The following is a 26386-nucleotide window of genomic DNA, read 5'->3' on the forward strand; positions in this document are numbered from 1 at the left end:
TTTTAAAACTCTGAATTAACTTTAAGAATTACTTAATTGTTAAGACTTGGGCTTTCAGGTGATTAATTTTTAAAATACAATCTTGTAACGGCAATATAAAAACATACTTATTTTCTACATTCTTCTTTTTGTGCAGTTTCAGATGAAAACTTTTGCAATTTTAGCAATTGTGCTTTTAGTCTAAAGAGAAAAGACAAAGAAACTGAGACATTTTCATACAAAACACAGTTTATTCGACAGTGTCTAGGTCCAAGTACCAACAGACCCCATACAAAATAATAAAAAAAAAGAAAAAAAAAGAGGGGGGGAGAGAAACAAATGCTACAAAGAACAGAGAGAACTTCCATCTACACAAAACATCTCCTTGAAAATACATTACCAATAACACAAAAAAAAGTATCCATTAAAGATAATATATGTAAAGAAAATCCCATCATATTTAAGTGATATTACATAACAAGCCTGGTAAAATGTTGAATGGGAGGGCACATTGAACGAGAGTGTGAGCGAGGGATTGTACGGTGTGTTTGTGTGCTTTCTTCTTCCAACAGACTGGGAGAAGAGGGCAACAGTCAGTGATGCAGCAGTCATGTGGGCAGGACAAAGAAATTATTTTAAAAGAAATTAAGAAGAAACAAAAAGGAAGGAGGTGGGGAACAAGAGGTAGCAAAGGGGTGCGCAGAGAGGTAGTAGATAGCAAGAGGAAGATTTCTAGAAGAGGTAGCTAGCAGATGGAGGAGGAGGTAGCAGAGATACTAACAGTGCTAGCAACAGGGAAGGAGTAGTAGTTCTGGTTAAGACTTCACATTAAAACATCCTCATATTGGATTTATTATTCACTTGTATGTCAGCTTTAGAACGATGCAGGATGGTGAATGCAGACTAGTTGAAATGATGATTAGAGCAGCAGGAATAAAATAAACATTTTAATTTATTTAAAGCTAACTTGCAAGTGTCATAAAATGTTTTTAAAGGGTTGAAAGCACTTGCTGATGGCCTGACAAAAACAACTACGTCATGAGGAAAACGGGCTTCCAAATGTTGAGAACGACTCGTTTCGAGGAATAAAATTCAGATTTTAATTTCCAAGATTACTGACATGAAAATACTTTAAAAAGCTCAGAAAAGGGAAACCTGAGCAATGGAAAATGTGGGGAATACTGCGACAAACCGCAGCTAACAAATGGATCTTGTGGTGAAACTGTTGTCCTATCCTAGAACTAATTCAGAGGAGAGACGAAAACAAAAACAAAAAGCCCATAATGTTCCTTTTTCCCCCTTTTATAGCTACGGGATTTAATTTAAATTTTTTCAGACACTTTGTTCAGCTGATACTGAAAATTAACACGCAATAACTGTTTTTCTCTCAGCTGAGGTTACTTTAAATTTCCCATTACAGAAAAAGATAAAGGAAACCAGCATCCAGCTTGAGTAGCTGATATTTAAATACCAAATCTGCACACAAGTATTCAGTGGTTTCGCCCCTTGTTTAATTTAATTTACTGTGACATGACAGGACAGAGCGTTTAAGGACTAAACAGTTATGATTACTTAGTAACTTAATATTTTTCCGTGTAATGGTTTGATACACAAAAATGAGGATATTGCAGAGTTTTACAGTAGCTGGAAATTAATGCAAAACGTGCACTAAAGAGGGGAGGAGGGGGAAGAGGGGTTAGCGAGGTAGGCAGCACTAGGCGTGAAGAAACTGAGCATAAGAGAGGGGGGCGGGGTTTAATCGCTACAGTATCAGCACCTAAAAACATCTAGAAGCCCACCGTGCTGAGGAAGAGCATCGTCGTGTTGTGATGTTTCAGCCGCATCACAGCGTCTCCCTCTCTGTAAAGGCTGTGTGAAGGTCAGCAGGAGATTACATGTGTGTTTGTCCAGTGCTTTGTGGCAGGGTCTGGCCAAGTCGGTGTGTGCATGCAGCCTCCAGTGTTCGCCACAGCTTAGCTTACATGTCTGTGTGTGTGCGTTACAGTGCTGCAGGTGGTGTGACAGACAGAGGAAGGAGGTGGATGTACTTCCTTTCATGGCTGGAAAGTCCTAACTTGTGCCTCACAAAATGAGATTTAGCTTCCAATTTAGTTTATATTTGCCAAATACTGCAAATGTCTTTAGTAAGCAAAACTTTTAAATGTTAAAATCATACAATTTAAAGATTTTACTTCTCTGATTAGGAGGTCACAAAGCACTGAGAAGAAAACTTGGAAATTTCTGGTCTTTTTTTAAATGGAATTTTAAAGTCCAGTAAAAAGTCCAGTAAAAAGTTGGGAAAAAAAAGTAATTTTAGTTGAACCCTTACATTTCAAGCACAACTAAAAACAATTTAAACCTTTTCAGCAGGTACTGTCTCTCACGCCTATACTCAGATACTGTTAACAGTATTTACAGCTGCCATTTTTGGGGGGTCAAGGAGGATGCACCTTATCAGACAAAGGCAGACCTAAAGTTAAATCTCCGCCTGCCTCTTTGTTCAGTTTTGACTTTATATCTCAAAATCAGCTAGAGGAGAAGTGAGTAAAAAACAGATTCCATACATTAAAAAAAAAAAAGGCACAAATGACCATCACCCAGCCCTCTGTCTGACACACACATTCACAGACACACACTCACACACACAAAACTACAGTGTATCATTTCAAGAGGAGCGAGAGGTAGATACTCGACAAGACAAGAGTGAGGGCAGGCTGGGTCCCCCATGTGTGTTTTATTCATGTTAATGTCTGAAAAATCTGCTTGCTTCAATACACACACACACACACACACCACCCACCCCTACAGGTCACACCAGCTCTCTAGTCTCGCTAGCTCCCCCTAGTGTTTGTCTTGGAGAAAGAGGAACCAGACAAAAAGCAGGGCGTGTGTTTTGTGAGACTGGAAGGGGGTTTCAGTGCAATTAAAACAGCACTGGAAAAAGAAAGGAGGAAAAAGAAAAAGAGATGAGACAGTTTTTTTAAATCATTATTTGTTCTGTCTCCTTGTTTTGTTTTCTGTACACAGGGTCATTGTCTAAATCCTTGGTTTGGCCCAACAGAGCAGAAAACAGTGTTTATAAGTAGACGACCCTTGCCGCTGTGCCCTGAGTGGAAGTCTGCATGTATGGGTGCATGTGTGAAATGTCAGGTTACCTCTGCTTTTGAACCCTGTGTGTGTCTGTGTGTGTATCCTGTGATGAAGTTTATAGTAGATGTGAGTGCTGAGTGAAAAATACCGAGCCAGTAGCAAAGGCCATCAAAAAGGGGTTGATGTTCAGAGAGTTAGCTTCAAGCTTGTGTGCTTTTGTGTGTGTGTGTGTGTGTGTGTGTGTCCGCGCGTGTTTGTGTGTAGCTCTTAGTTGTCAGCCACTCGCCCACTCGGAGGTGCTGGAGGACCTACAGGAGCAGGAGGGATCGCTTCAGGCTGTGCAGGTGGTGGACCAGGATCTAAGAAGGAAAATCTTGGTTTTAGAGCATAAAGGAAGCAAGCTAAAGTTTGAACTAATATATAAATGAATATGAAGGTAACTGTAATCCTGGTATTTTCAATACCAGTCATGTGTAATGAACCAGTTCTACATGGTATTTAACCCTTTAGTCTGGCTTTCATCATTTGCATTTCTCTGTGCAGTCGCAGCTGCACTGTCTCTTCTGTCATATTCAAGACAACATTACAACACTGCTTCACTAAGTGATAAGCTTGGACGTGAAGAGCTTTTCACAGAACCAGAAATTCTCAAAGACCGCTTTTTCAGTGGTTCAAGTGGCTACCATCCTCCTCCAGTACAATTTATTCATCACAGGTTAATTGTGGATGCAATTTGTAAAGCTGATATCTGACTTTAAGAGCTCTCTCTACTGGATGATGAGGCAAAATACATCAAAAACAGTCCGTATCTTTAAAGACAAAAAGGTTTCATCTCATCACAACAATCTACAACGCTTAACCTAGCTACAGGGCAATTATTAGACTAACACACACAGCAGTGGTGTGAGGCTTTAAATTAAAGCCCGCATTGATTTCTGGTAACCATAACTTATGCTGATGGGCAACATAAATGACATCCTAAGGCATGAAGAAAATTGTATTTTTCTCCTCCTTTAAAAAAAATAATTACAGGTTAGGTATCAAAAAGTGCAAACATAGCTTTAAAAGTTAACAGTCTAAGAATTAATGGTATCGCTATAATATGTCACCTGCAATAAATCGAACAAATTTTGTTTCTCTTGAGGAATGTAAATAGGGATGGGTACCGGTTCTGACATAAACGGTAGTAACCAGACCGAAAAGCAGCGCACATTTCGGTGCTTTATTTCGGTGCTTTTTTTTCCTGAGCTGTGATACACTTCTAGCCAATCATTTTACGTTTCCGAGGATAGTAGGTGGGGCCAGGTACGTACGTTCTTTTATGCAGAGCTACAGATTAAAAATGTCCAAGGCGAAGCGGTCAAAAGTCTGGCTGTACTTCACAGCAAAATATGCAAACTCAGCAGCCTGCAACAAGTGCTTTAAGCTGATACTGTGATACTGTCAAAGGAAGTAACACCAAGAATCCGATGAAACACCTGGCGACGCATAGCGTTTTTTTTTTTTTTAAAAGCCGAGAAATGCGCCGTATTTGATGGCAGCAGCAGCCGTTCTTCTCTGCGTGAGTAGCTTAATGTTGTTCGTGTGTAATTTACGTTGAGTAGGCTAACCACGTTATTACATTAATGCATGTAAGGTGAACTAGCAAACATCATCATAGCTACATGCGGCTGTCTTCTTGTTTGATGGCAGATGCTCCCTTCACCCTGGCCAAAAAGGCTAAAATGACCAAAGAAAAAGAGGGAAACAGCTAAACATGAGAGGTTTTGGACAGAGTTTGTGTTTTTTCCATTGTTTAAGCACTGCTTCCAGCCAAGAGTGATACCATATATGCCCCATAGCTGCAGAAAAGGCTAACATTGTTATCTTTTTAGAAAAAAACCAGCTGACCATGAGAGGTTTTTGGACCAATTTTGTGTTCTCCATGAGCACCGGCACCGTTTCAAAAGTACCGATTTGGCACCGGTATCGGATAAAACCTAAACGATACCCATCCCTAAATGTAAATGCTGAGAAGTCTCTTTAATACAATGCAAAACAAAAAATACGATTAAGTAACACCATTCAAAGAGTTCAAATTTCAGCTTTAGTACACGTGGAAACACAAACAGCAGCTGCCAAAAAACTTAAATGCATATCATTACACTGGTGCTTAATTTCAGATGCTGATTGGCTGCTTTACAAGGTTAGAGAAATCAATGCAAACCACAGGGTCTGTGCGTGCTGTGATGCTAATAAGCAGCAATGATCCAAATGTTTAGCTGCAGCTGACATTCAAAGTAAATACCAGCTGTCAGCTCCGGGTCAAAGCATTATTTGAATTTCCCAGAAAGATTTTTTTTCTTAGGTTGTTTGTTGGGTAAATAAAGGATCCTAGAAACAAGACCATAATTTAGCGTGTATTGGTTTTGGTGAATTAAATTTTCACAAATCAACAGAAATAAACCACCTTGAGTTTGCTTATACATATTCAAAAACAACACAAGCATAATGAGAGGGTGACTATTTATACTTACACATGCCGTTGGGGGCTCCGGGGTGGCGTGGGGGCATCATGGGAGGCATGCCACCGGGAGGAGGCCCAGCAGAAGGAGGGCCAGACATCATACGTCCAGGCATTGGCTGACCTGGTCCCATTGGTCCTGCAGCATGAAAAGTACAAATAAGAGAAATCAGACACATGGAGATCAGATGGACATAAGGAAGAAAACCTACATGAGGTGCTTCAAACCAGAAACAAACACTCAACCAACAACTAACATGATTTTGTAGAGAAAAAAAGCCATTTAATCCATTCTGTCCTTATTCTCTGAGAACACTTGATATGTTATTTTGCTGAAGTTTAATGTAATGAGCCAATTATGTCCACATTTTCCTGCAGTTCCCAAAAGCAAATAATCACCAAGGGTTAGTCCAAATGACCAAAATACCAGTCCAAATTAGTGGGACTTTAATAAAGTAATTCATGTAGCTGTTCTTTTAGGTAGATTAAGGCATCATTTATAAAAAATAAATTAAAAAAAATAGAAAAAGAAAAAAGATTAAAATTGTTAAGCAAGTTAGCAGTTACTACCAAGCTGGCTAACAAGTGGCCAAGATCTAAGACTACAAAACATAGCTGCTAGTATAACTTTGGGTATATATGAAAGACAACCCACTAAAGGCAGCAGAGAGTAGCTACTGAGCTATCAATATCTGATATGGCAAATGTGTAAAACAAACAAAGTCATAACCTGGTAAAGCTGCTGACATTCTTTCCATATGAAAATGCTAATATTTCACAATATCTAAAAGCACACATCTGCTCCCCCTGTTTCAAAGCTCCTTAATCTCTGTATCACTTTGAGCACCAGTGTAGTTTTCCTTTCCCTTCACCTGTCTGTCCTGGGTGGTGAGGGGCCATTGGGTGGTGACCCATTGGGGGGTAGCCAGGGTGCATTGCAGCGCCGGGTGGGGGCCCTCCATGGTGTGGTGGAGGTGCTCCGTGGTGGGGAGGAGGTCCTCCGTGGTGTGGTGTAGGTCCTCCTGGGTGCATGCCTGGTGGAGGGGGCCCAGAGTGTGGTCCAGCCCCAGGCCCCTGTCCCTGTCCTTGGGCCTGGGCAGCTGCAGCAGCAGCAGCCGCGGCTGCCGCTTGCTGCTCCATCTGCTGCCTCGCCTTCATTTCGGCGTATTTGAGTTGCTCCATGTGGAACGCCTGACGCTCAGTTAGCAGCTGCTGCCTCTGAAGCTCCAACTGCACAGAAATGCAGGAACCATGAGGAAAGATTATTTTAAGACAGTTATAATACCAAATACCACCAACAACTGGCAGGTATTGCAGTACATAAAGTTACATTTTCATTGCTTTATATCCTGATAAAGTCTGCTTTACGCCAAAAAGGTGCACACTGACAAAATGCAGGCCTGCATATTTTACAGGGCAGAAGCCTAACTTATGAATACCATGGCCATGAAATCGAAACACAGTTTTTACACATAGAGGTTTTCTTGTTACAGGCCACAAAGGTATATTTTACAACTACTTTTAAAAACGTTTTTTTTTTTTTTTAAATCTTTAAAAACTGTGCATGCATTTAAGAACTGAAGAGCTCGTGCTCATTTCCATTTTGTCCAACTAAACAGGTCGCTGTTTTGGCCATTCCTGATGTCAATCAGCGGCCTTTCCTGAACTTCTCTAGTCTGGCAGCAATAATTCTTCCTCCAGACTGAACTTGCAGCAGATGTACAGCTAGTGTGTGTGCAGCTATGCTGAGATGAATGAGCGAAGTCCTACAATAACTACATAGGCCACTGCACTCACCACACATTCCTTATACTGATGAGACTGGACCCACAGTATCATCAGGTGGGTATTTCAAAACATGGATATAAAAATAAAGAACTACAGCCAAAGTCAAAAAGAACGTTTATGAAGCTAAAAAGAAATAAACTAGCTTCATGACAAAAATCAGAAAAAGAAAGGGGGAGGTCTGTTCAGTTCCTTCTGCATAGCACATACAGCTCTAAATAAAGCCTTGTGTTTCTTTGTTTTAGAGTCTCAGTGTTTTACAGTTTATGTTAGGAACAGCAGCAGGAGTGGGTTGGTTTCATTCCAGCGTTCAGAAAGCCTCTTTAACCAGACTCCTTTTCATGCACTGTTTACAGCTGTACACTGCCAATGCCGCTACCGTGAAAACACAGTTTTACACTCTCACTAGCGTCTCCAGGGATTGTGCAGGGACAGAACACACACAAACAAGAGCTGAGAGTCATTCATTTGCTCTGTCGGGGCAGGTAACACTTTCACTTGCCTCACTGAACAACAGCTTTGCTTTGGAAAAAATGTTCTCCTCACAGAGAATTAATGCTGCGTCTCTTTTTCAATCTCTATGGAAGACTTGGGCCAAGTGGGGACAAACCTGTTGACTGGCCAATATCTGTTGATGAATTAAATCTTTATTAGTTACTTGTGCCAATATAGCAACAGAAGAAGCGAAACTTTGTAACGCAGTCTTTTCTGGACAACTCCAAAGGATGTGCTAATCCAAATAGTTATATTTCTTTTTCATTTTAAAGTGTTTTACAATTATTTTACATTTTTTTAAAACAGTCTAATAAAGACTTCTAACAAGTAAGGATATTTGTGTATTTACCTATTAATTATATGGTAGTGGTGTAATGTGTGCACTCATGTTCCACCTTTAAACCTCCTAAAATATTGACATTTGTCCCAACTTAAAATGTCTGTTCTTAAATTTAGGAGTTTAAATCAAACATTCAACTTTATCTCAATATTTTGTTACACGTGTTGTTCTTTTTATAAAAAAAATATTTCACAGGCTAAGATGGGGTATCTGTAAGTATGAACAAGTTAAATGTAAGACCTTTATAACACAATCTTAAGAGAATATGCTGTGAAAGTCGCATAAAAGTGAAATATACCCTTCCCAAGGAAACCTGTTGATGGCAAGTTAAAATGGTGTTTAAGGAAACGTACAAATATTTGGTTAATTTTAAAACACCATCCCAATATTTATCTTTTCAGACTGCTACAGTAAACCATTTGCACATATGCAAAACCTATTAGGTGAAACCTTAACGATGCAGTCATGCTGTATGAGCTAATTGAGTAGCATTATGTGCCGGAGATTTTCACGGTGGTGAGAATGAAAACGTTCTTGACTCTGTGGTGTAGTGGTTGAAACATTTGGCGCACACAAAAGATCCCCGGCTCAAGGCTGAGAGGAGACACAAACAAGGCTTTAAGCCTTGATTATTGTGTGTATCTGTGACGTCCATGTGGCTGCCTGTTTTTTGCCACTGCTCGGACTTGTCTGCAGAGAATTTACATTACAATGCATGAGCCTTGAGTAGCAGACTTCAAAATGAGTACTCTGCTGTTGGGTCACCAAAAACATCCAAAACAAGCAGTTCTGGATCTCCCCACAATGTACAGGGAGTGCAGAATTATTAGGCAAATGAGTATTTTGTCCACATCATACTCTTCATGCATGTTGTCTTACTCCAAGCTGTATAGGCTCGAAAGCCTACTACCAATTAAGCATATTAGGTGATGTGTATCTCTGTAATGAGAAGGGGTGTGGTCTAATGACATCAACACCCTATATTAGGTGTGCATAATTATTAGGCAACTTTCTTTCCTTTGGCAAAATGGGTCAAAAGAAGGACTTGACAGGCTCAGAAAAGTCAAAAATAGCGAGATATCTTGCAGAGGGATGCAGCAGTCTCAAAATTGCAAAGCTTCTGAAGCGTGATCATCGAACAATCAAGCGTTTCATTCAAAATAGTCAACAGGGTCGCAAGAAGCGTGTGGAAAATCTGTCTTTGCTTCAAACAGCTAATTTTCCACTTTAGAGACTAGGCGTAGTTTTAAAGTGCCGGATGAACTTCTGTTAACAGCTCACCTTCATTTTTGATAACCACAGTTATAAGCCTTTACTGAGCATTAGAGGATTTGAGTGCCTGCATTAACTGAAAGTGAAGAGTCCAGCTGCCCAACAGAATACAACATTGTATTGAAGTATTTCTGACTTACAGCCTCTTTCTCACGGTCCATGATGGTCTCAAGTTCCTCAAAGTGTCTCAACTTGATCTCCAGTTTCTTCATCTGGGTCTCGACCAGCAGAGCCACCAAGGACTTGATCTTCCGCTCCTCCACTGCTGCCAAATGCTAAAAGGAAGGCAATGGGCTGATGGTCAATATCTAATCAATGCTAAATAACCATTTCCAGCATTTTACTATTTTAACAAAAAAAAAAAAAAAGTACAGGATTCCATCAGAACAACAGGTACACAAAATTATAGCAGCAACACAGTGTCATTTGAGAAAAGCTGAAGTTGGTCCATGCAATTGCTGTTGCAGAGTCAGCAGTCCTGCAGTCTTACCTTGGCTTTTGTGGCAGCAGATGCCAAGGCAGCAGCAGCCGCAGTGGCAATGTTTCCTTCTCCGATATCATGTTCCAGCTTCTTGCCCTTGTCCTCTCCCTCCTCTGTAGGGGTTTTCTCCTCCTTCTCCTTCTCCTTCTCCTGGTCTGAAGATGATGTCTCCATAGACTCCTCTTTGTCTTTGTCTGATAAGGAAAAGAAAAAATAGAAAAGATCAAGCACTTTATGTAGACTTTTCAAAGAATGTGTGTGGAAAAACATTATCAGATTTTACAGACTAATTAAACAATAAAACATTAAATAAATTAGCAAATCATCAGGATAATCAACCAGAAGTAGACCCTTTAAATTGCAATTTAAAAACAAAGTTGCATGCCTGTGAAATGGAGCTTTAGTTTCACTTTGGCATAAACTGTTACCTGCTTGAGCGGTCTTAGCCTCCCCTCCCTCTTCATTCTCTTCTTCACGCTCCGATGCCTCCGCTCCCTCTTTTTTCACCTTTTCTGTTGCTTCTGTCTTGTCGCTCTTCTCGGCAGACTCGCTCGGCTTCTCAGCTTCATCCTTCAACTCACCCTGAAGGTTGAGGAAAATCAAAAATGGTAGGCGTGCCACCACAGAAGGAAAAAAAAACCCCAACAACAACAACAACAACAACTGTACTGCGAGTCTGAATTTAAGATTTTCTCTGAGATTTGAGAAATAAGTGTGGTTCAGAGTAGCTAGCTGCTTAAAAGTGTTGAATAAAGGACATTCATTCAAGGTTTTTCACCTACAAAATGCTGCGAGTACACTCAATAGTTGATCAAATCTCTCCCCTGTTAACTTTCTTCCCCCAATCACTAATGTAAGAGAATAATTAAGTCAACAGCCACTAGTGTCATTACATTCACTCGCTTTTTAAAGCACGAGACGAAGGCTAAAAGTAAATGAACTGGAAAGTTCTAAATCGTGCAAAAAATAAGTGAAGTGGCTATCAATGTAATAAGTGACAGGTCATCTGTCTGTACAGGAACACTCATGAACCTGTTACAGCATGCCAGACTATCTGAAGCTGTAACCTTGTAATAACATCAGAATAATGTAGTTAGTCTTTGTTTTGTTTCATTTTTTACTCTTGAGCAAAACATGATTAACTGATCTGGCTGGTAGTAAGACACTTCGCAATATTTTGCAATTAATACACTCTTAATAAAACCTTAGGTATAATTCAAACCATAGTTTTGATCAAAATAATCTACCTCACCATTGAATGGGATTATGTTGCATCTCCATTACCAATGCTTGTCACCCCAAGTCTGGTTATATTGTGTACTTTCAATGAAAAACCTAAACCATGAATGAATTCAGGTATGCACATGGCCCGAGTTGGATGTTTTAATCTGATTTATTAATCAGTTTGACCTTTTAATTAGTAGGGGATTTATTATAATGTCCATTTATAAATAGATGTTTTCCTATGAGACAGTGAACATCTGAAGATGCATGAAAGGTGGTCTCACCTTGTCAACCTGCTGGGAGTCGGAGTCTGTTTCCATCTTTTCCGGCTCTGTGGTTTCTGTAATTGACAGCAAGACTGAAAAATCAGCATCTGTCAGACAGATAAAACTAACAAAGAGGGTCAGAGCTTATTTTAAATACATTCTAAATTTACATAGATATTACCAACATTTGTGATATGACTGTAGCTGAATATATCATCCTGTCTGGAGTGAAATTAACTTATTGATTTACTGAGATAAACAACATCAAAAAGCATCGTTTGACATGCAGGTACTAAGGTTGAAAGCACTTTAAATGAATAGGCCCACAGGAAATGATAAGTGTTGTGTGTACACTCACACGTGACCGGGTGAATACATGCGTGTGGCTGAGTGTTAAACCATGTCACGGGTGCACTTGAGCGTATGTTAAGAGTTTGAATATTGATTTCGTGCCAGTTGAGTGCTTTAGGCTAAAGGAGGCATGGAACACATTTAAACTTATTGATTACAACTGTAGCTCAAGAGAGCATTAATCTTTAACAAGTGATAAGTATTGTGTGTGTGTGTGTTTGTTTGTGTGCAGGGGCGATGTGGGTAATTTTCAAGACAACACAGAGAGAGAGAACGCGATGAGAACATCCATGAGTGTGGTGACCCAGTTTTCTCCTTCACCTCCTCCCACTGCGCTGCCCCATCTGCAACCGCAGCTTTAATCCACTGGTTACCACAGCAGTGTACACAGAAACACCACAACATTTCACAATATGTCTTTACTCCTCAGTAGCCTGCTGGTAAAAGGACTGATGTGTAGCAAAAGTCAAATACGAGCCTAAATATGATGAGAAACATCGGTTAGCCTGGACATATGCACAGAGCAGCAATTTACATTAGAGTGGACATCCCTCATTGCTGAATAACATCGTGATGTTGGAGCTGGTCACAAAACTACCAAACCTCAGCAAAGACAGACGATTATTTTAGATGATACCTGCCTTCCCCCAATCAGGAAATGCTTGAGGTATTACACCTTCTAACATGTTTAGAAATACGTTAAAGACTTTCGAGGTTGGCTTGGAGGCATCAGCCTGTCTTTCTTTACTATCTGTACAAACAACACTCACCAGTCTTTTCTGGCTCCTCGGGGGCAGTTCCAGCGATGCCGCTGCTCTCCAAACCAAAGGCGGGATCCACCTTCCCAGTAGTTCTGGCCGCCTCCTGCACCTTCTTCACGTGAGCCTCCACCAACTCAGCTGGCACCTCTTCACGTACACGAGAGAACTCCTCTGCAAACAAAGAGTGGATGTTTTTTACTTTCAGACTCTCATTGATAGTAATATGACATTTCATTAGTTCATGGTGTGCTCAGACATGAAGCTAGTATTATATTCCCAAGCATGCCAGCTGGACTGTGCAGCTCGTGTTTATTCACTTTATAATGACAAAGTAGTCACATATGCACAGACCGTTTTTGGAGCTGCTTTCAGTATTGTGTGTTCACTTGGTGTTCTCTTTTTATTTAGTTTCAAAAAGCAGTAGTAACAGTGTTAATTACTCACAGAGCTAAACCATTTTCTTTACCCGTACATAGCTACTTTCCCCGTAATTCTTCCCACTTAAAAAGAAAAATAAAAGCCACACATCAGTATCGGCTCATATTCTAACTTAGCTGACAACAATCAAATCATTTGATATTTATTAATTACAGTGGCCAGTGTTTGTCTGCTGTCTCAACTAAATCTCATGTTACGTTATCTGAGCAATTCAGTAGTTACATTTATCTTCTACTGGTCTTTTTGTTTTTAGTGTAACTGGCACAAGACCAGGAAAAATATTACTAACTTGTGTAACAAGTCACTTTTAGTTACACAAAAGTAACACGTGTAACCAAAAGGCAGACATCTCCTCTTTAACGTTCAAAAATCAGAACCATTCAAAACCCAACCCATGTATATTTGTGGCTGCATGATGTTGTTTAAGATAATGAAACTGAATATACAGATAAATCTCTAGTATCTCCTCTGAAGTCAAGAAACTGCTGCACTGATATTTGTTGTAAATGTTTCTGTTTCTAGCTATTTAGCAATTAAAATACAGAAGCTCATTAAAATATCGTATAGATTTAAACCCCGCAGTTTATGGCTCTTTCCCACCAGTTCTCACCTAGTGCTGCCTTGGCTGCAGCAGATGCCACTCTGGGATCCACAACAGATGCCAGGAAGGCTACTGTGCTCATGACTGGGTTCCCAGACTGGCTGAAAGGTATGGGCTGATAGGAAAGAGGCCCAAGTGTGGCCTCCGTACTCTCCAGGTATGGATCTTCAATGGGCAACCGCAGGAAGTGCAGGATGCACTCATCTTGGGTGCGTGAACCAACATGCTCCGAAACCTTGTTCCAGTCATCTTTATACATCTCCAGGGCCTAGCCATAGGTGACAGGAGTGACGATACAAGTCTTATTATAAAAAGAAAGCCAGAGAACATTTAATAAAGCAATATTTATAATTCCATGAGGCATAAAGAGTTTATCGCCATCTTTTTTTGTTAAAGACAAAAAAACATAGAAAGAAAATGACAGAAAAAAGTGTTGTTGTTGTTTTTATCAGGTCATAAGAACAGGCTGAGCTTATGATCAGCAGCCAAACATTGGAAATTTTTCTTATTTAAAACAGGACACTCCTATCTTCTGTACTTGAAGACTCACCTCGAGCAGCAGCAGAGTCTCCTGCTCAGTCCAATCTCTGGTAGTGCTGCCTGCTTTACCCTGAGGAATCAAAGTCCACAATAGACATTTCTTTGTTTTTAAATTCTAACACACCAGCTCAGAGAGACTGTTAGAACTTTAAACATGAAAAACACATTAGGAAGTTAAACAAGTTCCAACCTTGATGCTTTTCCTGTTGTAGAGGTCAGAACGAAGGCTAAAGTTCTGCAGGTCAATGGGCTTGTCTTTGCTTTTGTCTGCAAAATTGGGCATTGGCTGTGGAGGAGGAATCTGGAAGGAATAAAATGGCCACACATTAGCAAACCATCTTTATGAAGATGTATTTTTTTGCAATAGGACCATCTGATGCAGCAGTTTTACAAATGAAGCTCATCAATGAAATGGTACAAGGGTATAATGGAGGGAACCCAGAGAAAACAACACAGCTGTGATTTTTATTATTATAATTTCAGTGATAATTGGTTTGCAACTATTTCAGTTTGTTTTTCTTTTGACATCTTAATCAAAGTTAAACATCTTTTGGTGTTGGTGTGTTGGCCAGAAAAACAAAACAAACAATCAAATCACAGATTCCATGCTTGCCTTTTAAAGTGAATTGCTAGCAAAAAGGACAAAATTCTTCAGGATTTGATCTATATTTGGTGTAAAAACAAAAAACAAAACAAAAACCCCCACAAAACTATTTTAGGTGTTTAGCGATAACGTTCAGGGATGTTATTAAAAGCCACTCTGGAGTGAGAGTCATTGCTCAAAAATTTCTTTATTTGGAACCAATCTATTTATCCTCAAAAAATATGGTCCTTGGCTGCACAAGTGGATTCAAACCTACTTCTTCCTTCCCTCTTTAAGTTGTCCTTACCGGTTGGGGTCTGTGGTTAAGAGGCATGAGGCCAGAGGGTGTGTCAGCCAGCACAGTAAAATGAGGAGTGGGTGGGGGGCCCATTGGCAATGGACGAGACTCTGCATCGACCTGGTAGTTCACCAAACCCCACTGCTCCAAGAATGCATGTACCCTGGAGGGGGAGGGGGAATAATTACATTAAAAAAATAATTAAAACAATGAAAAGCTACTTATCATCTTCTCTTTAAAGCATGTGTGGCACCTACAAAGGTACCAGTCAAATGCATGGCATTTCTTCAGGACTGTGTTTGGCTGAAGGCCTCCCAGTAGGTGTTAACTTGCATAATACAACAATTCAATTCATTTAGGGTAAGTTTTTAATATTCATAAATATTTTTTATTGAGTTAGCCACTGCCCATTAATCCAACCAAATTAATATGTAAAAAAACAAAAAACAAAAAAAAAAAACCCCAGAAAAGTTAACAACATGTGGATCTGTCGAACCTCATGATGGCGCAAACATCTCCAGTCAGGTTCCTGCGGCAGGAGGTGGAGGTGAGGTACTCCTGAGGATTCAGCCGATACGTGTCGATCATGAAGTTTCGATAGGCCAGGTATCTGTGTTGAGATGTCGCAGTATGTCCCGTTAGAATGATAGGAGACTTATTATATGAAAGCTGCATTTTTATATATGTGGGACTGGTGTGTGTGTGTGTGTGTGTGTGTGTGTGTGTGTGTGTGTGTGTGTGTGTGTGTGTGTGTGTGTGTGTGTGTGTGTAAACTCACATTTCTGGAGTTTTGGACTTGTTCTTTCCGTTGAAGAACTCTGGCAAGGCTCGTCTCTCGATCTCATGGATGCTAACAAGAAAGGAAAGGAAGAAAATATTGATAGATATCAAAGTAGGAAGAAACAATGTTATTCCTAAAATAAAATTGTATTTTTAATGGCAATGAGATTAAGAATGGCCTGCAGATGTCATCAAGTGCACCTCTAACTGCATGTAAACTGCAGCTGGTGGTTTTTTTTGTGTTTTTTTAAAATGCATCTGTAATCCATCTTCTTCCAAACAGCAACATCTCACTATCTCTCCAAAATAAAAAGCCTCCTATCATCTCCACTCCACATAAGCTTTTGAAAAGTTAGTTATAACTTATTAACCAAGTTATTTGTGTGATGTAGCTTAAGTTTCAGATTCACAACACTTACCTGTTGTAGTCAAACCAAGCAGCATAGCTGGGGATAACGATGTGATGCGTCTGTTCAGTCACATTGTCCTCATTGGCATCCAGTCGGTTTATTTCACTTTTGCCTTGTTCCTCATCATCCTGCAGAAGGATAAGCAGACAGGTCAAGTAACAGCAGTCTGAAAAAAGTCATCGTGCTGTGTAATTACAATTCATGAGACAGCCCTACTTTGGAATTAAAGTGGCTTTGCTCACAAACATTTATTTAAAAAAAAAACAAAAACAAAGCCTGTATAAAGAATGAAGAAAAACAGCAGGTGCACGCTAGTTTTTAGTTCTTTGAATAATAACTATAGGGATATTTTAATCGTACCATTTCCTCATATTTCAATTAGATTTAGTTTAACTGAATCAAAATACACTGTTTATATTACATATCACTCCCAGGAGTGACTGGGAGTGATATGTATATGTGATATTCCTAACTACACTAGAGAGATAAAGACAGGAATCAGTGGTCTTACCTTTCCACCAGACATCACAGATTCATCTTCCATGTCATCTGGAAAAAATAAAAATAAATGTCTCGAGTCAGGTTTGCTTTTAAACTGCGGAGCAGCTTATGCTCACATACAAAAGATGCTAATCTCACTCATATAACTCCTACACAAGGATACAAGTTCATTTATAAATACATACCCAAGTCGGCCACATGCCCTCCTTTGACCGGTGTATTCTCGCTGTCTTTCTTTGAATTTGCTGTGCATGGAATAAAAGAAAAAAAATGTACAAAGTGAAGTACAGAAGAGGGGAAAAATTAAAATATTTAAGAAAAATTATTCAAAGACTGTCTAATTCAGCCATGGGCATGAAGACAATAACGAGCTTTCTGGTTTGCAAAAGGGGAGACTACAATAGACTGAGTGCGTGTCTGTGTGCTGGAGGAAGACAAGGAGATTTCTTTGGGACAAAAGTGGGACATAACGAATGGGACTTGGTCTAAAAAGAGTATTATAGACAGAATTGTGTGTGTTGGTTTTAAAGGGAATCTTTAAGCAGAATACAGATCATGAAAAAGAAGCACCCAAGGGTTTTTTTCTATTTTCTGACTTAAACTGTGAGCGTCAATGGGTATGTTTTTTTCCCTTGCTGCTGAGGGGATTTTCTTGTCATCATAACATAATGATTCAGTACACAGCAGCCACATAGAGAAAAATCACAAAAAAATGAATTTAAAATTGAATGAAATAAAATTTATCTCTGTTTAGAAAAGGACAAACCTTACAAAGAGAGAAACAGGACAAAGATCACAGTGCAGGTTTCTTACTGCTTATAAAGCTCTAGCTGAACATTGCAACACATAACAACAAGACTGAAGAGGGCACTTATGACAGGAATCATTTAAATATCCTAATTTCTGTCTCTGATCTTACTGGCAACTGCAGACAAATACCATTTAAAACTGTTTATATATATTATATATATAATATATACATATATATATATATTATGTTACAATTATAGATAAAATCTAAATACGACTCAATTGATGATCAATTAAATGTAAAGACAGTAAAGTCATTTTAGTTATGCGTACTTTGCTATACATGCTATAGAGCAAAACTTTACATTTGTAACTGAATATTAAATACCCTTTTTATCTGCTTATGTAAAATTTCTTTAATATGACTATTCTGTGATGTTTAACTACATTTAACAAATATCAAAGTATTGATGGCCAAGTTAGGATGCCTATTGTGGTAAAAAATTATTTGGTCTATGCAAGCAGTTTTTGTGTCCATGTAACCACCTAAATTTAAATTCAATTAGTTAGGCGTTTCATAATAACTGTCTGACGTTTTCTATGACAGCTAAGACAGAATAATTACATTCATTTTAGAAGGCTAAAACATTTAATGAACAAGTGTATTTAATTAATCTAATGATAATCCAAATTAATGCTTTAATACACAGGAAAAGTATCTCATGTACAGATGGTAGTTTGCAACACAAACACAAATAGAGCCAAGCTTAGCCCCTATACTCAGCACATACCATTCTTGGAGATGCTGCCCTCCTCCATGCTAGCACCAGCTGAGGAATCGTCCATGTCTTTTGTCATGTCCTCTTCAGTGTCCTCCTCTTCTCCTCTGTGGCCCCGTCGTTTCCAGTGAGGTCCCGGGTTCCTGAGAGAAAGAAATGATTTATTTGCTTTTCTCTAACTGTTAAAACGTGACAATAAAAAAAAATCAAACACCAGGATAAATAACTGATATCTTATTATACTGCACCACAGGGCTTCATTGTCGTCCTAATTCTACTCACATCAGTCTCACTGCTGTACAAAGTGACATGTTCATTCATTAAATATAGTCTACATTGACTCAATCACACATACACAGTCCTGCTACCATAAATGCTCCCTAGCACAATCACTGTGGATTAATATCCAAATACAACTAGTCCCCAAGCCTTGGAAAATTAATTTTTGCAGCATATTTTATTAAAATCTGCTTAAACAAAATGAATGATACATCTCCTGTTCCTGAGTCACATTTAGGCCTGTTGTCTTTTGAAAAAAATGTATTGGATCACCAAGTTTTATCCTTTAGAGACAAATCTGAAGTTTTAGGAGACCACTTGCACAAATCTGCGTTTACTCAGTACTCACTACATTTTATACTACCAATAAAAACAAAAACGAAGAGAAGCATCCTTACCCCTTCTTGCCTCCCTTCTTACGGGACTCGGCTGGAGTGCTGGGTGGAGAGGGTGAGCGCCTCCTCTTCTTTCCCGCAGAGTTGGCCTTGCGCTCCTTGCGATCGGGTGTACGGGAAGACTGATCAGACAAACCCCGAGCAGCGCAGGGAGCGAGGGATGGAGGATGAGAGAAAGAGCGGCAGAATGAGAGGATGGAACGGTTGCACACACAAGGAGGGGAAGCAGTGGGAGAACGACCGTAGGAGGGGTGGGGTGGGGATGCCGTGGAGGTGGAGGAGACGATCAGGGTTCCTGTTTGTCCTCTTCAAACAGACACTCTTTCACACTGACCCTCATTTCAGGATCAGAGGAATTTCTCTTCAGCAGCAGACAAACTTCTTTTTGTCCAGTTGTCACTATTTGATTCTTTTTTTCCCCCTTTTCAAATTTAATAAAAAGTAACAAAAAAAAGGCTCCAGATTAGATAAAATGATAAGCTTTTAATGTGTTTGCTGTGGCTCTATAGATGATGTTAACTTCGCACTCTATGACTGCATTCTGGAGATTTATCCAAGTCCTACAAAACAATTCATCCATTGTCAATAAATTTGGAGCTTTCATAAATATTTCTATCCTGCAGATGGTGCTTCATCCACCAAATTATAAGAACTAGTAGAAAAGCCTAAGCCTGACCAGTCAGCTTTTCATAAATCAATGTGATGTGAGTGCCCGCCTATTCAGCCCAAACTCACACTTAAGCGAAAGCTTCATCTACAGCTTCACACATGTAAACAAGGATGAATATGCCAGCCAGCATAGCAATTCCTGATGATTAGGTCAGCTGGCAGGCTGTCCTGACTGCACTTACTACAATGGCCATTCCTGGCAGTCTTTTTTCTGTTTACTTCCAGGCATACTCTGGGGCTGAGGATTAATAAAAAGTTAATTCATATAAAAACTATTTTTTTGAAAGGCTTAGTGAAGCATGTGCTTACTAACCTCATAGATGCAGTTCACTCAATGTTTTGTGTGAGTCCGTGTATGACAGAGGTCAAGAGTACAACGTAAGGGTAACCCAAAGAGCTACACTTAATGGGAAACTGGAGCACTTAAACATCTGTGTGGCCAGTTTGCTTAATGCTCACATGAGTGATCATGAGTGATCAGTGAAAAGGCCAAAACAATGTAAAAGAAAACTTAATGTCTCTGGCATCATAACTTTTGGAGTTCATTTACTCAACATGAACAGGAACCCTGAAACTCATTAGAAATAGACAAAGTGTGAGGAAAGGCTTGGAAAGGATGGGCAGCATGCAGACTGAAGCCAGTTGTGAACGAAGAAGAGTGAGGTGCACAATCCATACAGCAAAGCAACATGCAATGGGACAGACTAACAGCAAAAACATTCAAATTCACACCAGCATTCACACCTAGTCTCAGTCAAATAATTTCCATTTCCAGGCTTACATACAGTACAGATTTGAAGACCAATTTTAGATTAATACCTCTACAAAAGAGCCAATTTCAACACAAGTCACTTGTAACAACGATCAGGTTGGCACCCTTTAACAACAATGGTAGGAGCGGTGCTGTCACACTGTACTGATATAACGTGGCTGGAAAACCTGCTTTCTCTTGGATTTGAAGTTTGGATCACTGACACACACCCACACAGCAAAAACACATACCTCTTCCTCTTTGGGGAAAATCTTCTGGCGGAAGCTGACTGGCTTCTTGTTCTCATCCACTTCGTAGTCTTCCTCATTCATCCACTCATTGAAGGCATCTGTGTCTAAAACCCACTTGGCATGGACCTTATCAGAGTAAGGAAGGAGATAACAGAGTAGAATCAACTCATCAATTTACTCTGCTGACCTAATTTCCCATTATTTTTCAGTGGAAGACACTAAAGAACAAGTAGAAGAGACAGAAATACATAAATGCAAAAACAAGGAAATTGGTTAGCTGATGTGGTAAAGCCGCTTCACTTTACATTTTAAAATAAATAAATACAATAAAACTGCTTGGTATGCAGGTAGAAACACATGTCAGATGCATACAATAGTGACCATTTATATTCTCAGGACAATTTATAAACACATAGGTAACAAAAGCCAAAACTGGAAACTCTAAGGGACACAAAAAGTCTTCCAGTATCAAAAGAAAACCTATTGGTTACAGACATCTCACCTTCCAAGGTCTGTCAGTGCTGGGTGGGTCCTCTGGGTCACCGTCTAACTCACTGGCTGACACCCAGGTGTCGTAGCTAACAAAATAAAAACAGTTATCAGTAACTTCATGAAGTCATGAACAGAAATATCTCTTTCAGGATGATTCGAGTGATTATTTCTTTTTCTTTTCTTTAATAAAATGCCAACATTTTCCTAAAATGCCCAAATATTAGAAGGAAATAATTTACATCCACCAGCTGAAGCACAGATCTTTTTGTGAGCTGCTTAACGCCTCACTCTGCTCACCTGTCTGGGTAGAGACCCCAATGGACAAGCACCTGCTTGTCTTTTCTCATGACAGGACGCAGCCACTCCTCTGCAAAACATAAATACCAATATTCAGGAGTTTTCACAATTATTTACACTTTTATAAGCAAAAACAAAACAAAAAAAAAAACAAAGTGGTAAGATTACCAAGCAGTATTTGATCACTTTACTATATTTTAAGTCACTTTTAAAATCTTTCATTATTTAACTGTAGTAATAAGTTGGTTTTAGGTCAGAAGGATAATGAAGTGAGAATGAAAGAAAGTAGATATGTGGTTCACATTACTTGACTAAGAATTAAGTCCGTAAATCACAGAGATAACTAACAAACCTTCTTCTTGCTGGGATAGTGATGGGTAAATGATATGGGTGGCTTTCGACTTGTCATCAGTAATGGAGCCCTGAAGAGAACAGAGAAAAACAAAATGAACAACTTAAAAGGCTGCTACACCAGAGCGTCCCATGAGAATTTTACTACTCTGGAAATCATTTCATTTCTGTGCTCACCTGGTGTCTTTTGATGATGTCTTTGAGCTTACTAGCCTGTTTCTGCTCGATGTCTGGCGACAGGTAAACAGTGGGTCGAGTCAAGCAGTTATTCTACACATGAAGAAGGTTTAAGTTAGAGTCACGCAAAAAGTTGCTTTATAACGAAGCAAAAGTACAAAAACAAAAGTACACTCACTTATCTCTCAATGCAGTGATTACAGTTGAAGTTTTAAGGGACACTTGACAACATAAAAACACACCTTTACCTCATTTCCATACAACTGCATACAGTCAAAATCTGATACCTGCACACTGGCTAAATGGAATCTGAGCTTATTCATTTAAAATGTTAAAAGACTTGGAGTTACTGAAACTTACAATAATTTTAACAATAAAAACCCTGTATGCATTTTGAAAGTGTGAATTCCAGTTAAACACAACTGCAGTATCTGAACTTCATAACTAGAATACACGAAGCCTAATTGAATTTTATTAAAGACTGCACTTTGATTAACAAATGTACTTAGAATAAACATAAGGAGTAGCTCGAGCATTAGGACTTTGTCTTGTACCTGGACCAGGTTCTTTTCAACATTTAAGAACATTTCCACGTTCCTGTCCATCCGGGAGGGATTCTGTAGGTCAAATCTTCGCCTGAGAATGACACAAAGCCACATGAATATTCAAATAATAACTCTGCATTTATTATGACTTTATGTGCAACTTCTATGCCCTACGCCATCCATGGACTGCTGAGATATTCAACTTGGGGGACAAATAAAGTCATTCAAGGTAGTACAATCACTGGGAACTGACACAAATGGTTATTTTTTTAACTCCATAAACCAACATCCTAAAATACAAGACCATTAAGATTTTTGCTTATCTTCAAAATGCACAACTGAGATAGTTTAAATTATATTTCTAAGACCAATGACTTCAAAAGGAGGGTTTAAGTTGATGATCAATGTCAGACCCATCTGCTCATACTAAGTTACACAAGTTAACTTACCAGCCTTGCTCGCTCTTAAACTTGTAGACAGATCCCAAAATGTGACAGAGAGCACCTCCTGCCTTGAAATCCAGGAAACACTTGGCCTGAAGATATGAGAAGAACCATAAGAACAGAACACTTTACCATTTGGGATTCAACTGTGATGGCGATTTTTGTAGAATGCAATGTTTGTATGCTTACAGGTAGCTTTGTAAGAGCAGGATTGTTGACTCTTCGCCCAAATGCGTCTTCCTGGAAATGCAGCAGTTGGACCACGAGACCTGCCAGGGATTTACTGGAGGGGGAGTCATTCTGGACGTACTGGAAGTAGGCACAAAAAAAAGTTATCAGTAACATGATAGCAATGGCACAGATTCCCATCTCATCTAGCAGTCTTTTTTTTTTTTTAGCAAATCAAGGTGGCCAAAAGACAGAAAAATACAACCTACAAGAGTTTAGGTTTTTTTTTGTACATGAATTAATTCCAAAGAAATGCTCAAAAGTCTGAGAATGGGCTTCTTCATTTGATAATAAGATAACTCTTTATTGTCATTGCACAGTCATTCATAGTACAATAGTACAATGAAATTGGAAAACTGTCCCACAACGACATTGCATACAACACAACACGACATAAGTTTTGATACTGTGATGTGTTAAGTAATAAAAGGAAATAATAAAAAGAAGTCTGTTACCATGATATGAGCAGCCACAAGAGTCGTTTAATAGAGCTCTATTTCTGTTTTGTTTTGCTATACTAGTATTAAGCAGTGGGGTATAGATAGGTTAGTCCTGTAAAGAGGCTCATGCACCTCTCAGATGGCTTAAGTCATGACGGAGAGCATCATTAGCATGGTTATCAGCAGCTGGGAACATCATCACAAAGATAAGAGCAAGCCTCGCTCCAGAACATCCAATCATGAATTCATGAACCAAATAATATACAAACTATTGAGTAATGTTAAAAATACATTTGATTATTTTGAAATTCAAATGTTTCTTGGATCATTATGTTAAGTTGGTGGGGGACAAAACAACAGGGTGATATTCACAGGTGGGCAGACTTCAGCAGACGAGGTACTACAGGGTAGAACAGGAGGTTTGGCAACAGGAAGCAGAGATAAGAGTTACTGAAATAATTAGGCAGATTAATCGAATATCAAAATAATTGTTAGTTGCAGCTCTAGAGAGTCAACAGACTAATGATTTTTGTTTAAACTTGTTATATCTTTTGCCTTGCATGGCGACAGGTTTCTGCTTAGACTGCTGTCCCTGATATCCAGGTCCTGTTACCAGCAGGACAAGAGGGATAGTTGGATGCTATTTATTTCCTGATCTTTTTGCTCTAGAGAATCAATCTTGACCAAAAAAATTTAAAAATCAAGTCATGACTTTATCCTTTAAGGTTTAGCCAGTGCAAAATCAATGTAATCCAACGACAATGTTAGTGAATCCCATTTATATACTGTTGCATCACCAAATAATGACATAAGGTTTTAGTTGCTTATTTTAGATTTAGTCTATGCTAAGTTCATGCAACACAACAACTAAACACTGGCCAGAAAGATCACAGTCAACAGCAACAAAGTACATTTAAAGCTGGAAGACTTTCCACTGCTATATGGCCTCAAATAACTCACATAAATATCTTTGCAAAAAAACCCCAAAAACAACAACAACAAAAAAACGGATGTATTTATTATTCTTAAAGGCAACTTTATTGAACAGTGGATATACTTAAAAAAAGCCAAGTTTATATATGAAATATTGTAATATAAATCTGCGAGTAAACGCTGTATTCACAAGCCCTTATCTATGCCATTTCATTTGAATAATGTTTCTGCTATAACTTGAGCAGGCACAACGTGTTAGTGGTTTTGAATGAGAGCCTGACGTGACAAGAGGAGCACTCTTTGTTTGGCTAACTCAGTAGGCAAGTGCAACCTGCACGGTGTGCTATGCTGCTGTGTTGACAAAACTCAACACATTGACAGCATGGAACAGGACTGGGCCTGCAAACAGCACGCAGTGAAGTAGATAATGACCTTCTAAGTAAAGTACTTTTTAAGATGGCATAAAAAGAAAGCTGGGGTTTATTAAGCTAATATTATAATTTCTGCAGGGTATGTCCCGTGACTTACATACAGGTTAGCATCATGGGCCTTTTGAAAAACTAATAAGAAAGTCTGGTTTATCGTTATTTCTTTTTAATGAGAAACTTATTACATACTAGTTAAAAAATTATACGCGGCTATGTGTCGCTCGTTTGTAAACATTTCCCCCCTGAGCGTCATATTAGTAGCAACATTGAATGGGCAGTTAGCGAGCTAACAATAGCTATTTGATAAACAAGAACTGATAACTCTTAACTGTTCAAGACAATGGGCAGTATACTGACGGTGAACTCCCAAACAAAATTATATATGAGCACTCTTAAAACTTAACTCTACTTAGCTCTGGGTGGCTGCAGCTAACTAAAATATGAGCGCCCCTTTGTGCTAGCGGGACGCGGGCCTTCATAGAAATCAATAGAGGAGCGGGCAGCTAGCTTACCTTCTTGTAGTGCTTTCCGATCCAGAGTCGCACCGTCTCCAGCTGGGATATCGTGTCTGAACTTTCCCAAAATTTCGCAGACGGACCACCATCTTTCTTTCGTCCCACTGCGGTTAAACCACCGACGGGGCCAGTGGTCGGTCCACCCGAGCCCGTTCCGCCTGCCGTTGTCGCCGCCGTCGCCATTGTGTGTTTTGTTCGCTGCGTTGTCTTTCTCCTCCACGGCGTCCCTCAGCGTGCAAGTTTTCGAATGACATTGCGCAGCCGCAAACGTGTTGAGTAATTTGAAGTCTCGCGAGCCTGAATATCAGATGGTCCATGGGAAATGTAGGCACCTGAGAAGGTTCCTCCTTTTTTTTTTTTTTTTGAAGTTAGTTTATGTTAAAAGTAAGATGGCGTATTGGGGCCATGGTATGTAAAATTAAAAAAAATTTAAAAATGGGACCGGGTTGATATAATAACTTAATAATAGCCATTACAAGTAATTTGAGTACAAAACTATCAATTTCCAAAATTCAAGTCAAAAATGTCAAAAAACTTAAATTAAAATATTACATTTTTAAAGAAAAATCTTGCACTCTTTATGGTTATAAATTCACAAAACTAAGAGGGGAAAAAAGTTTGTTTTTTTAATCTAAGATTAATGTCTAAAATGTATTCATTCATTTGATTATCATCATTATTATTATATTACTCTTGTCTGTTGTTCTCATGTGGTTTGATACTTTTTCCTGCAACATACAGATTTGAATCTTCGTATGAACTTTTATAATCCAGTGAATGTGTTTTTGCCAACAAGATCCAAGTAGCCACATTATAGTAACAAAACACAATTTAAATTTTTTTTGGTGTTGCTTACAGATTTTTTTTTTCTGCTTTAACTACTCAAACATAATATGAGACTTATATGAGAGTTCAGTATTACTTTTTTGGAGGGGGGGGGGGTTTATATGTACTAAATTAGCACT

The 26386-nt window shown here is 39.0% G+C and overlaps 1 protein-coding gene across 2 annotated transcripts; it reads right to left on the minus strand.

Moving 5' to 3' along the window:
• Positions 1–210: 210 nt before the first annotated feature.
• smarcc1a (SWI/SNF related BAF chromatin remodeling complex subunit C1a) lies at positions 211–25680 on the minus strand. 2 transcript variants are annotated; one of them, XM_085293020.1, is made up of 28 exons: positions 25419–25680; positions 23067–23186; positions 22884–22969; positions 22444–22525; positions 21890–21982; positions 21714–21783; positions 21362–21431; positions 21075–21150; positions 20573–20698; positions 18905–18999; positions 18240–18370; positions 16884–16943; positions 16709–16746; positions 16207–16325; positions 15786–15857; positions 15504–15617; positions 15017–15170; positions 14317–14427; positions 14137–14196; positions 13596–13854; positions 12557–12718; positions 11454–11509; positions 10374–10527; positions 9955–10139; positions 9605–9739; positions 6445–6802; positions 5586–5711; positions 211–3428 (listed from the first exon to the last, which is right to left on the minus strand). In XM_085293020.1, the coding sequence occupies exons 1-28, from the start codon at positions 25602–25604 to the stop codon at positions 3337–3339; spliced, it is 3390 nt and encodes a 1129-aa protein (XP_085149146.1). In that variant the 5' UTR covers positions 25605–25680; the 3' UTR covers positions 211–3336. The 2 variants fall into 2 exon arrangements, with proteins under 2 accessions (XP_085149146.1, XP_085149145.1); XM_085293019.1 differs by having other exon boundaries at positions 18905–19023.
• Positions 25681–26386: the final 706 nt, after the last annotated feature.

This window comes from Mchenga conophoros, linkage group LG11 (assembly GCF_057382185.1).
Source record: "Mchenga conophoros isolate Kocher_MC1m ecotype Shallow Benthic linkage group LG11, M_conophoros_male_GT1.1, whole genome shotgun sequence".
Lineage (NCBI taxonomy): Eukaryota > Metazoa > Chordata > Actinopteri > Cichliformes > Cichlidae > Mchenga > Mchenga conophoros.